This window comes from Ylistrum balloti, unplaced genomic scaffold (genome assembly GCF_031769215.1).
Source record: "Ylistrum balloti isolate Yb309-2 unplaced genomic scaffold, AGI_CSIRO_Ybal_v1 Utg371132, whole genome shotgun sequence".
NCBI lineage: Eukaryota > Metazoa > Mollusca > Bivalvia > Pectinida > Pectinidae > Ylistrum > Ylistrum balloti.
This window is the reverse complement of record NW_026782621.1, coordinates 316893-336149: the sequence shown is the minus strand read 5'-3', so window position 1 is coordinate 336149 and position 19257 is coordinate 316893. Positions and strand designations below refer to the sequence as shown.

General features: G+C 33.2%; 1 protein-coding gene across 2 annotated transcripts in view; it reads right to left on the bottom strand.

Moving 5' to 3' along the window:
* Window positions 1-18901, bottom strand: part of LOC132560988 (thyroid receptor-interacting protein 11-like) — a 47833-nt gene extending 28932 nt beyond the window's left edge. For both annotated transcript variants that reach the window (XM_060225696.1, XM_060225697.1), the window contains exons 1-4: window positions 18728-18901; window positions 7252-7328; window positions 6037-6147; window positions 5292-5397 (exon numbers count right to left, since the gene is read on the bottom strand). In XM_060225696.1, coding sequence (XP_060081679.1) covers window positions 5292-5397; window positions 6037-6147; window positions 7252-7328; window positions 18728-18821 — 388 coding nt within the window. In that variant the 5' untranslated portion in view covers window positions 18822-18901. The remainder of the gene's footprint in view (window positions 1-5291; window positions 5398-6036; window positions 6148-7251; window positions 7329-18727) is intronic.
* Window positions 18902-19257: the final 356 nt, after the last annotated feature.

The window sequence follows — 19257 nt, the reverse complement described above, 5'->3', positions numbered from 1 at the left end:
AGGTGATATGGTGTTAATATATATCACTGTATATAAGCATTAATATTTAAATTCAACTCTGAGGTTTCTGTTTGAGAATATGATAAAACTAACTCTGAAAAGATTATGTCAATAGACCAATGAATCATTTGTTTGAAAAAAAAAAATCAAAATTTCTTTGTACAGGTGTGCTGTTATAACAATTGATATGTTCTACGTGCTACAACTGATAAAGGGAGGAAACTCTAGTAATAACTATAGCATGACATAACATATGATCATAGAATCACACAACTTGTGAATGAAAAACAATTAAATACAATTTTAAAGATGGATCAACCACAGTAGATGTGTAACTAAATTTTTAACCAAAAATTAAAGATAAAGTTTTTAATATTCCGATATATCATAAAGAGACATTAAAATTTAGTCTATTAAAACAAACATCTGCATATTTATAAGAAATTAAAATCTGAACAGAAGCAAATACTATACAGAATTATCAAATCTAAAGAGAACTTCAGCTTTTGCTATTTTTATAAATATTTGTTCTGTGTTCGTCCACAATGGTTTACACTGAAGTCCAAAATTGACATATTATGTATTTTGTCCATTTAAAATAAAAAATGTATTTTTTAAATTTCATGAGAGCACCATCAGTAAATATTTTTCATTTCGAAGCAAAGAATTACAGAATTAAAGAAAATAAATTTCAATTGAGGAAATGTGAGCCAACACATGTACATATCAAAAAGACTAAGAATTTTAAGGTTAGAAATGGTATATCAGGTTGGTAGATACATTTGGACTTTGGACTCAAGATAGCGTTTAGGCGGGAAGAACACCACAAAGGCAAGACAACCACCAAACTGTCTATTGAAGTGACACTGAACATATGACTCAAACATACAACTAGGGTGTTTTAAGAACAATCAAGTAATAAATTGTAGTCTGTATAACTAAAGTCTTTGCAACCATAGCAACCATGCCAAAATGAAAATCTTGGTCTTATCAGCGTTTTTGATGTTTATAAATACCTGCATTACATAAATTAGTGATAAGGGTCTTTCCTTCTTAGAAGCTGGTGTTTTATCTTGAGTCAACACGCTATAGCTATGACTTAGCGTTCAGACTGTCTTATACAACATACAGGTAAAATCAATCAACAGGTGAACAACTCAATAAATCATTCTTTTTTTCAGATTCCAACTTAAATTTCATCAATATCTGCTGAGTTATATTTCAAAGAAAACATAGAGAAAGAAATTGAATATTTGCAATGCCTATGTACCACCGCCCCGCATCCACCCCTTCCCCCCACTCCCTCCCCTATCCCTTCCCAAATAACCTCTCCTCCAAAATCCCAAATCAATTAATGCTAAGAATAGTATCATTCAAGTATTATAACAATGCTATGCTATATTTTATATTGTATCATATCATTTCCACAGTACTGTGACAGTGAAAAAGAATGCAATGCAAAACAAAAGTAATAAAAGTAATTAGCAATTATGTTTTATCTCAATAAGAAATCAATGAAAGTTGAATATTTAAACTGGCATTTGCTATCCTAGCGGTTGTATTTCTCCAAAGGAATTTCCATCAAGATGTGGTAGATCTAAAGTGAACAAGACCAAACACTGCCGTTATCGCAGTGTTCTCTGGGTGGTCTAGATACACCCAGGGTATACAAGGTGACATTGAAGCCAAAACAAACAGAATGCTGTGACACAACCCACCAAACCAACACTACAGACCTAAAACCACCACTACATAGCACAGACACCACTTGAGTAATTTATAGGCGTCAGCAGAATCTAATCCCAGTCAGTCATTTATAGTCTAGGATATTGACAGTACAAATCTTCAGGATGGAATTTCACATACTGACATCTTGAACATTTTATTAATGCAATTTTACACTGCAAGATTGACAATGTATGGTTCAAATTTAATGCACTGAAGCATCCCCTTATATGCCCTGTAAAATTACAATGGTATTATATGGAAGTCTGGACAAAGAAAAAATTCTTTACAAATTCAGCTATTAATGATCACTGATTAATACTAGGAAAACCTAACTAAATATTGCACTGCAATACTCTAGTCTGCCTTCAATTTAACTATAATTGTAAGAGATGGAATTAAAAGTGAAAGTAGAAATATTGTATAATCATACATAATAACATGCATTCTTTTATTGTTGCCAATAATACTAAATACATAGGCTTAATTATGTATTCAAACATTAAAAAACAATATATTTTTTAAGGACAATATAATGCCTTCTATAACTTAACCAATATTGCTTAAAGGGGATGAAATTCAACTTGGAAGGTTTGTAATAACACAGTAATGAGAGGATAGAAGATATGCAACATCACACAATCATGATATTTAAGACAGTTGATCCTAATAATTTTGAAAATTTACGAAATCAAAGGAAGTGTATAGCAATATGGTAATTTTGACCTCTTTAAACAAAATGATTTTTCGGCTTTTTTCACTGCAAGGACAATTCTGGTGAGGGCAAGGAGCAAACAAGATACAGCTGCTCATCTAATTTTTGACATTGACTGAAAATTGCTGAAAATGGCCTATTGCTCAAGGATTGCCCCTGCATAGCATTATATTATGAACCTATCAGAGATGATTTTTTCAACATTTTGAATCTGTTGTTATGCCTATTATGTCATCTGGTCTGTACCCATATATCTCTTGCAATCAGTTCCAGTTTGCAAGTAAATTTATGCACCTGTTTCAGAAACATCCATCCAGATAAAAAGTCAATATTAAGTGATAAGAACAAGAACATCAAAATTATATCAGATAAGTCCTTTCTGAGTTGAAATCTTTGCTAAAGACCATTCCAATTTGGATAGTGTTTCACAAAAACATCCCAGAAAGACTCTTAAAATTTTACAAGAGGTATAACAGTATCATGTACCTTTTTTCGGTATGTATATTCAATGCATATAATGAAAAACTAGTATAGTGTTCCTATTCCAAATTCGGGCTAAGTTCTTATGAACTTCAAAACATTCTAACTGGAATAGTTCAGATTGGTGTGTTAAATATCATGACCTTTTATGTCCAGGGCATGTTAAGACATAAATCAATACTGACCTATACCTTGAGTAAATAATGGGACAAAATTCAGTACACTACATCACACGGCCAAGGATTAGGTCTGTAAAAATGTATTTTTGTTCTACGATGAAAAACAACAAGAAAATACTGTTATGTCAACAGAATCTTAATTCAAACTCAAAATCAATGAATTGAAAAATATAAACACAAGATTTACACAGAGACCTTTGAGAAAATACAAGAATTAGACCAGGTGATCTTGAAACAAAACCTTACATTTGCTTAAATAGAAAAAAAAAATTCTTTAATCAAGTTTGTTTTTACAACATAGCAATGTTTTTTTGACATAGCAGTTTCCAATGTTGGTCAATATTTTATCTAAGTCATCAGTTAGGAAATTTGCATTATGTTAATATTTGCCAGATAAGGCTGACCATATGTTACTTGTCGAGGCAAACTTCCGTTGTGAGCATACACTCAAACAACTTGCGTTGCCAGTCTGCCCGGTACAAGGGACGGATGTTTTGCCTATCCCTTGAATTGCTCTGCTATGTTTCATTAAATAGGGTAAATCATTAAGCCATGGGTAAACTCTGCACCTACGGTAGATAAGCAACACTACATTACAGTTGGCATGTCATGTCCTGCCAACACGACAGATCAATATACAAGGCTACGCCCAGTTACTTGATAAACATTACCGCCATGTTTTTATTTGCATGAAACAGGTGCACAAATAATGCATAACTGGGTAAAAATTCATCAGATAGTAGTAAAAAATACTGACGTCGCACTCAATATACCCAGTGTGCTTATATTTCTCAAACATAAACCATGGGGGCATGGCAGTCGGGCATTTGTATTTAATTACGGTAACTAACCAATGGACAACATGAAAATTTGTGTAAAACATATTTTAGTTACCCACATTTGTAAGACAAAAACGGAAAATTGCAATTCTAATCAATGTAGGTATATTGATTACATTGGGGCTAAAGACACATTCAAATTGTATTTTTTTATAAGGTAGGTTATTGACAGTATGTCCAATGATGAAGTCACTTTAAATAACTGTATACCTTCTAAATGCTTTAGCAAATGACTTCAAGTTTCTACCATCATCATTATATGTTGACAATGAAACGGGCAATATTGCGTACGATGTTTAAATTGTGTGATAATTCAGAATATTTCACCATTTGTCATTGTATTCTTAATGGAGTAAAGGTTTCAGTCCATAAATTTTTCTGTAATATTTAATAAATTTCAATTAAATGAATTTTAACACTGAACTAAGCCTCGTTTTAACCAAACAGAGGTAAATAAGGAAAATTCGATAACATATACCATGTTTGTATATTCCAGCACATTTTGGCGACAGTTTACAGTCATTTTGCATTATTTAACCTTTGACGCAGAGATGTGAAGATCACAGTGACATACTTATTATAATACAGCATAAATGAACACGTTTTTTGGGGGAGATGAATACAAAATTGAAGTTCCATCAAAATATATGAAGCTTTAAAATTCACATGTCCATTTAAGAGAAAGTTTTGTATTTGTTCGCCTCTGAGTGAGGCGGTGAAGGTAATTGTAATTAAGATTCAGATTACACACATTCTGTATGTGATACACTTCAAAGTTTCATCAAATTAGTCTTGATGATTTAAAAGGTATAGCTGTGGCAAAATGTTGAACCAGGTGTTGAAGTTATTTCCCTTTTGTTAAAAGTTGTGACATAGGTTACTTTCATGTAAGAGGTTGAATCAATTGAACAGCTGATGCCATAAAAGAAATGTCATGCACTTATCTAGACTACGGAATATTTGATATGTGCAGTGAGAGGGGGCTAGTCCTACCTGTCTGAATCTATGATGAATATCAGTGTTTTCAAAATTTCTGCATGAAATATGGTCAGTGCAAGCACATATTTCGGAAATGTCATGATATTCAATACAAATTAAAATGGAACAAATTTCATCATTGGTTTATTGCTGGACAGAAAATTCCAAAACTGTGCATTTTCAGCTTTACATATCACATAACATTTCAGGTATGTCTATTTTCTTGGAATAAGTCTGTGCCAACTGATCCATTTCAACCTGGTTACATGAAAACCTCCTAACTCAAAATCTGAGTGAACAAAATACAGATGTGTACATTGATGTTATGACTCTCAAAATCTTCAGCTAATCATATTTAACATCTTATACACTGACCTGTGGAGTCTGCTCGCTCTGTATGACCTCCATAGTCTGATGGTGTTGAAAGTTGCTGATGCTGAAAAGCTTCCTGCTGTGATTGCTTAAGTGCATTTATCTCTTTCTGTTAAAGTAAAATAAACAAGATACCCTATAATTCCTGTGCACATAGCCACAAGTAATAATCTGTTGGATTTATATGTATGATCGATCCTTTCTGTAGAAAATATCATCGAGTAAAAAGGGGGAAATCCTAGAGAAGACCATTTTATTAAAATTGAATGATATTAAGCTTAAATATCAACATCTACTTCAGTGATGTAAACTTACATCTTATATTGTTATTAATGTACCATTACAGTGTTCATGCAGATACATCCCATTGAACATAGCTTATCAAGAGTGTCATTCATAGCCCATTAAAAACAACTTTTGTTAAAATATTTTTATTCAAGAAGGACGGCTTTGCATTGAAAATTTTGATGTGCATAAAATGAAATTACGTTATTTCAGTAAAACTTTATTATAATGTTTTTAAGTATTGGCATCCTGCCTAATGCCACACCCTTCAACACCTCATTTCCTGTTGCATGCAGATTAAAATTCTTAAATTCTAATGGAAAAGATATGGCAGTTCAACAAAGTTTTACTATAAATTAATAAAAATAATTAATAATATCACTCAAATAAAATCTGATTTTGAAGAAATTTTATGACTAAACTTAAGTTTGAATTCCTGTTATAAAAGCAGAACTAGGCTCACCTCCTTCTCCGCCAATACTCCTCGGTATTGTGCTGATATACTATTGATCTGAAGCTCGGAAGTCTCAGCTTTCTCTTCCAGTTCATGGATGATCTGTTTAAGTCGAACACTCTGTAAATTGACAAATTTCAAAGCTTTTCAACAACTGATATGAAGAAACTTGACAATGCTATTTTTTCCCTTTCAAGTATTTAATTCTACCAATAAATATATACTGGGCGGAAGCAGACCATGATTGAAATATTGCAGTATATTCAAGTACAAATAGGTTCTTGTAAGGATTTCATTTAAACTTCCTCCATTGCATTATAAATAGAATTCCTTTGAATCTTTGACAAGAAAACCTATTAATACTTTGATATTTAAAAAGATTACTACTTGAGATAAATATTCCTAAATGTTCCGCAGAACATTAACAAAGAAGTTTTAGTTCAACCCTCCAGACCCCGCTAGTCCCAGACTTCCTACAGACAATCTGTTGTCGCTGTACCAGTTTGTAGTGCTATGTAAATACACAATTCATTGACTTTGTTTACCAATAAACATATGCCAGGGTATGAATACTTTTCAAACAACGACTCTGACATTCCCTTAATCTAGAGAGCTACTTAAAGCTTACAAATTAAATCAGCACACCAGAAACTTGAGAGTACATCCCAGGGTACACAAGTAAGCAACGTCCCATTTGGAACCTTCTAGTCAATAATATCAATTGAGGATATATTTTACTTTTGTGAACAAAAATAATAATTCACATTTATCAACTTATATGCATCATTTCCTAAACTTAAATGACCTTTGACCTGAAGTTGAAAATTGGGACCTTAATGAGTATTATGATGTTTTAAAGTGGTTTAAAAGAGTATTTAACTTGTTGAAGAACACACTACCATATGATCGATTCAATAAACTTGTATTTTTACAGAAAAGAAGTAACATGCCATACAGGACAACCAAAGAAATATCTTAACAGCAATAAAGACTATTCAGAAAATCCTGTTTTTACATTTCAGGTTCTGCCAAATTTGAAAGTATCATCTAAGTTATCCAACAGGTTTGTACTTTGAAATGTTGACTTTGGTGAGATGGGCACCAATAGAAAAAGTTTGCACTTATAACTTAACCAAACACCTCATGACGTAATCCTTTGAGTGCTGTACAAACAGTAAGCCGGCAGAGCATTTACTCCAGAACATGTATTTAGTCTCCACTTACCTCATTTTTCTGTGCTGTAATAATTGTCTGGCACTCTGTAATCTTTTCCTGTGCAATCCTCAGCTCTGTAGCATGATCTGTTAAGTAAACATGAAAAGTTGATAATTTTGGACAAGCACCTGCTGAGTCTACATCCTTTTATGGCAGGATAAGATTATATATAGACAAAAATGATAAGTAGATCATGTGCCCATTTGTTAAGTTCTACATATCAGGGGCAATACTTTTACAGTGTTGACCATTTGGGCAGAAATGGTACACTACATTATGTATGAAAACTTATGTTTTACTTTACTATGTCTCGATATTGTCTAACAAATTTGCAAAAAGTTTAAGATTCAAAGGATAATGTATTATCTACATGTCTGAAATAACTGCTGCACTACAAAATAAATCAAAAGCTTTCAATTTAACAAAAAAAAAAGAAAAAAAAAGAGGAAATTTAAACTATCTTAATAGTCTTTCCTTATTAAAATTCAGGCAATAAAATTGAGTGGTATATCAGCTTTCTGTCCCTGATCCTGTAATTGTGTGTACTTTTTTAAACATTTGAAAATGAAACTCAATGGCCAAAATTCAAGAAAGTATTGTTCGAAAGCAAATACACACCAACTAAGATATTCAATGGAACTAAAAACATTTTAACTAGCATGTCAGTATTGTCAGCTCGAAATAGTCTTACCTCATTCTAATTTTGAAACCCTGGAACTTGTAGTCACCAAACACATACTATTTGCAAATTTTTCTTTCAAGAAATTCCTGTCCTTCAATGTTACTAATAAGGCATAACGATCTCATCACCATAAGAAAATAAGATTGTTAAATTTCTAAATAATTCGAACATAGATGAAATTTCAAAAAGTCTGGCGGGCCGATTTTGAAATCCTGCCGGGTCTGTGTCGTGTTACCTGCCCAACTGTGCAGAGCCGGAGACTCCAGGTGAACTGTGTCTTGTGCAAACAAGCCATATCAGCCAATATAGAGCCCTAAATTTTAGTCTCTACATAACATATGACAAGACCCGGGATAAATCTCATAATGCCACGGTAACCAAGCCGCTCTCAACCAACCCACGGCCTCAGAGTGGCTTATAGGTTAGATAAGGCGCAGACCGATAAGCTGAAATGAGGCCCTCAAAAGTGGGGACGTGCTATATGGAGATGATTCATTCACTGTAGGATTGTTTTATCAATATTACACTATTTATTCTCGACCAATCGTTACGCAGCATGATGTAATGAAGAGCTAATTAATAACTAGAGCTAACAACCCGAACATGAAAAGTAAGCATGTGTTCTCAACAGTTGTTCTAGTTATTGAATTTGTTCAAATACCATGAAATCGACAAACGTGTCTTATATCCAGTTTGATTCAGTTATACTGGCAAAGTATAGAGAGTGGTTTTTTTACATAAATATCTTATGACTCCCGACATAGAGATAAAAAAAATGTGTTTAAAAGATGATATGTAGCTTCTATGGGTTTTATTTTATATCTTGTGACACGACATTAGATTATTCATATTGTATGTAAAGTTAAACTTTCCATATAAAGTAGAAATATTCAATACTAAGTAAACAATTCAATATTGAATATTCAAACAAACCTAAAGCAATTACACAGTTCGGATAGTTTTTACAGAGCCGAACTTCCTCTCAAAGGTTAATATATGGGACTATTGAACTAACCAACAACTTATCATCAGGTTAATCTTAGAAGTAAACGTTCAGGTAATTGAAACCCTAAAGAAAAACTTTATAACGAATATGCAAAAGTTACACAATTAGTCATTGTCCAATATAGTATGTATTTGGCTGAAGTTATTTTTTAAAAGTTGTAAAAACACCAGCTTTAGCAAGTTTTCTTTATAAGTTTTGAAAACAACTGCTGGTAACACAAGTGACAGACATACAATATGCAACAACCACAAGTTTGTGGGTCCTATTTCTATCACAACATAAAAGCTAGTATGAGGATAAACTGACTTGTTACATCAGTTGGGGCATAATATGACCTGTAATGAAATGCTGTTGTTCAATATGCAAAACTGATAATTTCTGTGGAAAGACCATAAATCATTATAAATCCACATAAAAGTTAAATCATTAAAACAATTCAAGATCTTATTATTGCACATTTTAAGTCCTGCCAGTATGTGAAGTGCCCTTTATGTTAAAGTTCGAATTCTCAAGGTTATATACCACTAATAGTATAAATCATACATTTATCCATCCATCAGCAAGTTTAGACAATGATGTATAAAAAGTAAATGGTAATCTATATACATAGAGATTTATATCTAAATTATCTTTTATATTATACATATATATTTACTTGTTTATCAAGATCAAGGGAAAAGTCAGCAAACTACTTGTTTTGAAATCATACAAACATATTGTCCTACAGCAAATGAAAATAGCAACAGAAATTGTAGTGATGATGAATGCATCTCACTGGGCCTCATAATTATTCAACATGAAATTGCAAATTCAGAAATGATGACATGTATATCACTGACATTTGCAAATCTGCAGAAAGCTCTCGAAAAAATAACAGCAAGACAGTTTTAACATAAAAACAAATGTCTCACAAACAATTCCAGAACAACTGATAAGTGAAGACATATCTGTTAGGACTTCACACAGATTATGTTTGGTCACTGGATTACACAAACAAGATTCATATGGCAATTTCCGGGAACGATCTCTTCTGTATAAAATGACTTTATAGTGAAGTTTGAATAAATTTTTGTAGTATCTGTAACACATAAAGTGCCATTCCACTTCGTTTGCTTTTAACCTCTTGGTGAAGAAGTGGAAAGCTAAAGAAAACCGATTAATACAGTGTTGTGTCACCACAGCATCCTACCATCCCATGATCTTGCCAACCACACCACATCTTTATGCAACTGTTCGAATGGTGTATTATTTTCAAATAACGTCAAATAAAATCTCTTTGGTACCTTGCATCATAATATCATAATACAATGACTGCAATGTTAGGTTACCGGTTAACATGAAATCTATGTGTGATTATACCTAAGACATTAGTCTTTTGAAGGTCAGACATAAGACTACTTGGACTATTGTATCTAAAATCAACTTTTGGCTCTTATGATGTTTATCAACTCCAAATGATACATGAAATGAATGACAAACATCATCTTTATGAATAAGTGGTACATGGGACAAATTACCTGTGCAGCTATCATTGAGGTTAAGCTTGCATCATTACAAAATACAGACTGATCATGCGATAACATTGATATAATGTTGTGTTCTGACAAGTCTCAAGAAGCATTTATATGCGGTGCCTTGAAATGTTACTAAAGCTGATAAACTTGTATATCTGTACTAACAGCTCCCATTCACAACATCAAGGTATTTTTTGTTTGGGGGTCTCTAAAATGGAATATTTAACGACATCATCAATATCCAATTTATCAGTCTGAAATATAGTACTATCTAGATACCCCTGGACAGGTGCTACACACTTGGCCTTAATGTAATGACAGTCAGTATTTCTGCCCTGTCACGTATAGCTGTTAAAAACACAAGCAAATAAAACCAGTTATCTTTTCAAACACAAAATATATCTTATTTTCTCTTGATGAAATGTGGTTTTAGCGATACTGTGTTATCTACAAGGAGGATAGCATTTTGTGGGAATACTTCCAAGCTACTGTAAGGTCAGGTTAACCGAATGATCAGTGAAAAACAGCTCATTCTGTGACTCATTGTTCAACTCTATGATTAACGAGGTTGATCAGGATAAGTTCTACAGCGTAATTGTAAAAACCTAAATATGACAGTACTGCTAATGTTGACATTGAACTAAAGAACTGAATATATGAAAACTGATGAAATTTTCATCAAATGTTTCATAAAAACATTGCAAATTCTAGTATTTCCATGCTGTTCAACAGTGTCAGTCAACCTACAGTTAGGACACTTGGATGTCTGATTATGATGTCTTTGTCATCATATATGTAAGTTTAACAAGTCTGAAATCTTTGAAGAATGCAGAAAATGTGTTTTCTATTTAATACATGCATCATCAAAACAGTAAAGAATTAAGTAGTAAATTTAACTTATACCTATCAAAACATGGTTCACCTCAATGACCTTGACTTTAAATCTCTTTGCCCTTCCAGATTTAAATTTCAAGATACAGGGAACATTCCCAGGTGATTCACAAATTCTGTCATACTTGATTATATCACCGAGTTTTTGGGGGTAAGATAATACTAAAATCCAATATGATTGATGTTGAGGTGACAACATAAGCTATTGAAAGCAGGCAAGTCTAAAATGAAAGGGAATGACCGTTAAAATTTAATTCAAAATTAGACCAGTTGATTGACTACCGAAGTATCCCAACCCAATACAACCAGGATGTGTGCTGCAGTGTTTAATCCTACGAGACATGGCAACACCCAGCGTGACTCTCAACACCGAAATGGTTTTCTACATGAAAATGAGTCAATATACATCTGTAAGGAATGAAAACGGAACAAAACAGTCATCATACAATATGACAAAGCAAATTTTTAGGCAAAATGAATATGGATAATGACATGTCAAAAATGTGGGGAAAAAACGCGCCAATATGTGAAAATGATGGGGTCATAGATATTTTTATCATCGACTCAACAAAGTATAGCCTGATAGGTGATCTGCTTCTGCATTACTGCAAAATTTCATGCATTCCTATATTCTGAAACTTAAAGGCATACTATATCCTCTGTACACTGTAAGACATGCGTTTATTACTATTTATTGGTGTCCAGAGGACTCTTCAAATTATGGCTATTAGACAGCTGTGTTTACCTAGATTGTAAATATTAAATTACAACACATGTAACTCAACATCTTTTTATCTAAACAGAGTCTAAGAGAAGCAGATGCTATCTGTTCAAACTTTGTAACTAACTAAAGAGTAAAAGTGTTATTTACAACAATTTGAAATGCTAATAAGTAGCAGTGGTCATTTTTGTGGTATATTACAACAAACACTTTTTTAGACTTAATTGTAAATGCAAAGTAAAATCAATCACCATTTCCCACCAAAATCCACTCCCCATGTCCTATTATCAACATGTTTACATCGTTATGTAATCAATGTCCCTATAAAATAGCATGTACACACATTTACGTATCCAGGCAAAACCAACCAATGTTATGTCATCAAAAAAAAAAAAAATGTCCAATAACCAACATGAACATACCTTTCAGTATCCAGGTAAAAATGACCAATGTCCTATAACCAACATGAACATACCTTTCATTATCCAGGTAAAAACAACCAATATCCTAATACCAAAAAACCAATATCCTATTTCCAACAAGTACACACCTTTCAGTATCCAGGTAAAACCAACCAATATCCTATATCCAACAAGTACACACCTTTCAGTATCCAGGTAAAACAACCAATATCCTATATCCAACAAGTACACACCTTTCAGTATCCAGGTAAAACCAACCAATATCCAATTTCCAACAAGTACACACCTTTCAGTATCCAGGTAAAACCAACCAATATCCTATATCCAACAAGTACACACCTTTCAGTATCCAGGTAAAACCAACCAATATCCTATATCCAACAAGTACACACCTTTCAGTATCCAGGTAAAACAACCAATATCCTATATCCAACAAGTACACACCTTTCAGTATCCAGGTAAAACCAACCAATATCCAATTTCCAACAAGTACACACCTTTCATATCCAGGTAAAACCAACCAATATCCTATATCCAACAAGTACACACCTTTCAGTATCCAGGTAAAACCAACCAATATCCTATATCCAACAAGTACACACCTTTCAGTATCCAGGTAAAACCACCCAATATCCTATTTCCAACAAGTACACACCTTTCAGTATCCAGGTAAAACCAACTGATGTTGTATGTAACCAAGAATTTGTATTAATTGTACACAAATATATGTCCAGGTGAAGGAAAACAACATCTTATAATCGGTAAGTATACACTTTACCTGTTCAGGTAAAAACCAATTAATTTCACAAGAAAAATAATCAAGTATACCTATACTTTACATGTCTCCAAAAAGCATCACTACTAGGGCCCTTTACTCAACATGTTCTGTATCCTAGCAGTGTCTCCTCTATAAAATCAGGCATTGTCCACATGAACACCTCAAGGTAAAATCAATAAATATGTCTTAATTAATGAAAGAAGGAAGTACTTCACTCTATCAAGATCAACAACACAATCAACAACCACACCTATTCAGACATTCATGATCAATAGCATAGAATCACAATTTACATAGGTTTTAAACTACCGCCATATTTCCTTAGGTTAAATGAAATGAGATATCGGACCAGCAAAAAGAAGAAAAAGTTTTTTCCCTTTGAACAGTGGTAATAATAGGCGAGAGGGAAAATTAGAGACAAACTTTAGCTTAGAGAATGATAAATGTGTCTCAGCATATACAGGGCGTTGAAGTACCATAATTCCTAGGTTGACAGGCTGAACCAGTGGTTTTCCCTGATAAGCTGACCAAGTATGATGTACAAACTTCCAGCTTTGTAAAGTCCTACAAATTGACTTTTTCAAGCAGATAAGTAAAAATAACATATCGATTAATAATATAAACACACATTAAAGTTAATCATAAACTAGCAACAGAGACAACACATTAAAAGGATAAAAATTTTACTAGGATAGCAAGCTTGTAGCTGCCACTTGTTCCCAGGTTACCAATCTATAAACCTGTTCATTGAAAGAATGACAAATTACATAGCAGTACAATGGAGAGCGACATATGTAATATCATGTTACATCATGTTCTATAGTATCAAAGTATATCTAAACCTTGTTATTCAAATGTCCTTCATACAACTTTTTTTTTGGCATTAAGAATGAGTATGGTGATATACTAAGGGAGACAAATAAGACAACCATTAACAATAACATAAAAGGGTGGCCTTACATATATCTTAATACACAGCATGGAAATGGTTATCATGAGTGTTGTGATACAGTGAGGGAGACAAATATGGGAATCGCTACAAAAATTAGCAAAAAGAGTACTCTGAAATACATTTTATAAAAGCTTTCGGTGGAAACGAAAATAAGAAAATTATTGTATAAAGGGTTTTATTACACATTTCATTTCTGATCATAAAACACAGAAAAGCCTTGCAACTAGCAGTTTCTAAATGATGATAATGACAATTAAACGATGTTCCTTAAACTTTAAAATCTGCTGACTGGCATCTTTTATAAGAAATTAGCAATATGAGTACTATCACCAAAAACTATGGTAAACAAAGCTAGAAAAAAGGTTGTAGTAACATATATACTTACACCTGTTACCTGGTAATTTAGCCTTGTAGTTAAAATAGAAATAGCCACAGAGAATATACACTGTAAAATTACCTGCCTGATCCCTAATCCTATTTATATAATGTCGCATTTTATTGATAATTTATTAAGATGGAAATGAAGACCACACCTGTACATCAAAGGATAATTCAAATAAATGAATTATGATAAATCATGAATTTTCTATTTATCCACTGATGTCATAAAGAGTTTTTCCCCACTTTTTGGATCAACACTGTGGTATGCAATAACAGTTTTAAGCATTCATGTATGCATGTGATAAGAACAATAGTTGAATTAAATACCATTACTAATGGTCCTTAACTCATATCAATATTTTTTCGGGAAAATACATACTCTGAAAAAAAAAACAGAAAAGTTAATATTTCTTCCCAAAGGCACGCTTCCCACACTTCATTGTGGTATTATAATTGGTAGTGTCATACTGACCAATGCACACCTCATCAAAATGTGTTAATGTTGACTATTACTACTGTAGAATCATCTGAGCCAAACTGCATCACCATAAATATCAGGCTGTCTACAAAGATATAGAGGATATGTAAAGACCTTTTGGAAAAACTTTCATAAATCTGCATCACTGAATTATTTTGTTCCTGCAACTATCATTATATGGACATATTGTTTTGATATTCTTACTACATCAAAATGGCATAGGAAATGTGTAACAAGCTTTTACTTGTCCCATCTCTATGCACTTCTATTTGAATACATGCATTTGCAGAGGGGGTATCAGATTTCACAACCTCTGGTGAAGACTTATGGTGTGTGGTTCAAATTTGTACACAGTGCAGTCTGTGTTTCTCAGGAGGCTGAAATCCTGGATCATTCTTTTGATCTTAAGCAAAATTTCTTGCATTAATTGCTTTGGAAAACGTGTGACAGTCCTCCAGCATGATGTTCACTAAGGGAGCCCCAAGTTACTCCACCTCAAAATAACACAAACTGTTTAGAAGTCTAAAAATCCAGAAAACATGCAGAGAAAATTGTTTTTTTTATGGATGAACAAGATTATTCATCAAATTACTGTCCCCAATCTAATGCAAATAATGCATTGCAAGTGAATTAATATCTCAAGTAGGAAATTCCAGTGAATAGCAGTGTAGGAGATAGAATCTGGACATTTTTTCTTTGGTGTAAAAAGCTTAAAATGAAGGTAAAAGTGACCTACTTGAATAGAATGACACACTTTCTCACGTGGCTGAATCTATACCCCAAGCATAAAGCTCCAATGACTAGTTGTAGGGAAAGAGCGCTGACAAATTTTCTCTTTGACATAGGTCAAAGGTAAAAAAGTTTGTCAGAGTTATCTACTTTTGAAACATGACAACATCTCACCAGGGTGAACCCATGCCTCAAATATTAAGTTCTAGGGACAAGTTGTTTAGGAGACAGAGCCTGGACAAACTTTCTCGTTGATGTACGTCAAACGTCTAAATGTAGGTCAGCGTAACCCATCAGTTCTTGTTTGGTACATGTTACTCTGCCTCGTCAATAAGAACTAAAATCTCATGTATAAAGTTCCAGTGACAAATAAATGCACAAAATGCATGTCAATGAGAATGATGAATATTTTTGCATTCTTTCCTTTCAACAATTTCAAATGATAATATAAATCTTGATGCCATGTTATTGGTCACTGTACCTTATTATGTATTAACCTAATCAGCTAAAAAGATGATAAGATGTACAAAGAAAGTCATCCTGTTTAAGCGAATTGTACCTACCCACTCAATATGTGCTGTTTCATGATTTGGTATTACACAAAAAACAAACTTCCATTTGAACAGCGGTTGATTTTTCTACATCAACCTAAATTACAAATTCATAACAAACGTCCCAATAAAGCACTCACATCATGTAGCAGATGGCAGTACAGGTATGTTATCATGAAACTGTTAATCCCTTAATTATCTGCAGTTCTTTCAGTCACCAATATTTATGAAGCACATGAGAGTGATTAGAACTGCAAAGCCTAAAGTACACCCATTCCACAAACACAAGGGGAAAATACTATGAGCACATAGGAACAGGGAATAATGTGAATTCAGGGATGCAGGGTATTCAACAAATATCAGTAAAAGAAATCTAAGGTTAAATATATAAAAATTTATGTCTTGTGATCAGTTCGATCAAGATAAGGGGGGCGGGGTAATTGAGTTATGCAGGTTAAAGGAAGTGGGGTTTTACTGAAGCTGGTATTACAATAGCTTAACAGTTTATTTATAATTCTATACAATCAAGTATACTTCACAGTGATATTTGTTAAACTTTGCTATATTTTTAATAAATCTAATATAATTTCTTATTTATTTCAAACTTGTTTTATGTTTTGATTCATTAATTCAACAGTGATATAATTATTTGGTGTTGATAATAAGTTTGACACACTTCATACATTGTTGGCAGAACTGTGTCGAAAAATATATATACAGGCCTAGCAAAGGTAGGATAATATATTTGGTAGCTATTTCCCAGATGAAAGTGCCTGTACCTTCAGGAATTCGAGTTAAGTTATGATAAGTTTTTAGACACTTTTATTAATTTTCATGTAACTAAAATGCTGCCCTTTCTTGTAGCTTGTAACCGTTTAGCAATAAATTGCTGAAATTTTTTTTTCAAATAGCATTTTTGTTTCGTGAATAAAAAAAAAAACTACCATTAACATTTGATAGTTAAACAAATTATCGCAATAGCTACTAACTTCGAAATATGTTATTGTCATAATAATATCGAGAGAAAAGGTATCGTGATATATTGATAAGTCAACCGAATATTACACCACTAATTTTCAACTTCTTCAACAATATTATGTATCATTGCATACTAGCTGCATTTGTCATGTTAGTAGAGTTTTTCAAAATATGCAAAATTATGTTCGAGTGTTGAACTGGCCCTCAAATCAAAGCTGTCTGACTCATCATTCAAAGATATCCTTATTGTTATGTGATGCGTACAGTAATGTAAGACACAGATATCTTGGAGGAGTTGGCAACAGAATTTACAAATGAAGTGGAAATGTCCCCACTAATGGTATTTAATATTTCAATATAACAAATCTGTTTTTCTATTCTATTTCTATACTCATTAAAATTATGTTTAAAATGAAAAAGCATTTCACCAAAATATTTCTGTGTCAATTTGGGGGTTACGACAACTGGTGTCAGAGAACTTCCAATTTGCATGGAATTTTGAGTCCTGATCAAAAAGTACAATTCAACATGTCTAAAATCTGTTCATAGTCTCAAACAGATAGGGCACAACCCCTCAACTGGTAATAGTCCTGCATGTGCGGGATAGTTACTGTTTTGAGTAATCAGTAAGTTACTCAAATGTGGTGTCATTCTCATATAGAAACACATAGTTTGTTGAAAAAAAGGTGTCTTCTTTTTAACCAATGTATACAACTACATAGGAAATGTTCTTATCCGTTATCTAACTTTGTGTTTAAAAGACCATTTTTATCACTGACTTGGGTTCTCCACTGACAAGTGCATAGCCAATTGCTGCATTTAGTGCAACTGTGATAGGTGCACATCAATTTACCTGTGTTTCAATTTTAACACATACTAATAAGCAGATGATAAACAATGCATAGAAGAAAGTTTGTGATTTTTACTTAATTAACAACTTTTTGTGTTAAAATTTACAATGATGTATTGGTAATTGGACCATATAGAAAACATGATACCCTTTTTATCCTTTGTGTGTTTCTATTTCAAATGACGATGCATTTCAGTAACAGATTACTCAAGGTGGTAACTGACATATAAGATTAAGAGGTTGTGGCCAACCTGTCAAAGGAAACTCAGATGACATTGTCCTGCAGGGTAAAAAGCATACACCACATGGAAATCTAGGTAATAGGAGAAAGACTGGTGAAAAGAACCAAACTGCTGGCTGGTGGGTATATGACACAATCGTGGGTCGAGTTAACTTATATTCGTCTTGGTAGTGGATTGTTGACATGCATGATTAAGGCAAGAGTCGGCACCAGGTGACTTGTAGTTCTATTTCATGATTTACAAATAATTGGTGATTGAGGGCATGTAATAAACTCGTTGCATTTTATAAACAACATGTGATAAACCGTACCACTAATCTCTTCTGTACCCTCTGTCAAAATATCTTTGGTCAAGTTGGACAGCTGACCCGTCAGGTTTGATAAACTTCCGCCTATCCATGACATTCTTGGTTTTGCTACGCGAGAAGAAAATGGATGCAAACCATCATATGTCTCCTACTCAACCAAAGTTCGGAACTTTGTCCTACAGTCTGTCATGACGACAAAGTTGATTCGAACCAACGATATGCCAACACGACGGTCGCCATCTTCTTTCAGGAACAGGAAGTGAGAACAGGAGCATGCTGGTCGTTAAAATACACGTCGTCTGCTACACGTGGAACTGTGACGACAGAAAACGAAATAAAACTGATGTAAAATGAAGAAAAACCATGAAAACGCATAAAAGTAAATGTATGATCTCCATTTGGCCCCATATCTTTTAAAGTGTTAGATAACAACCATATGGAATTAGCATTTAGACTTGAGAGAACCAGGGACCTATATATCATTGATATATACGTCCCTGAGAGAACTGATTAATTTTTTTAAATGTTTTATA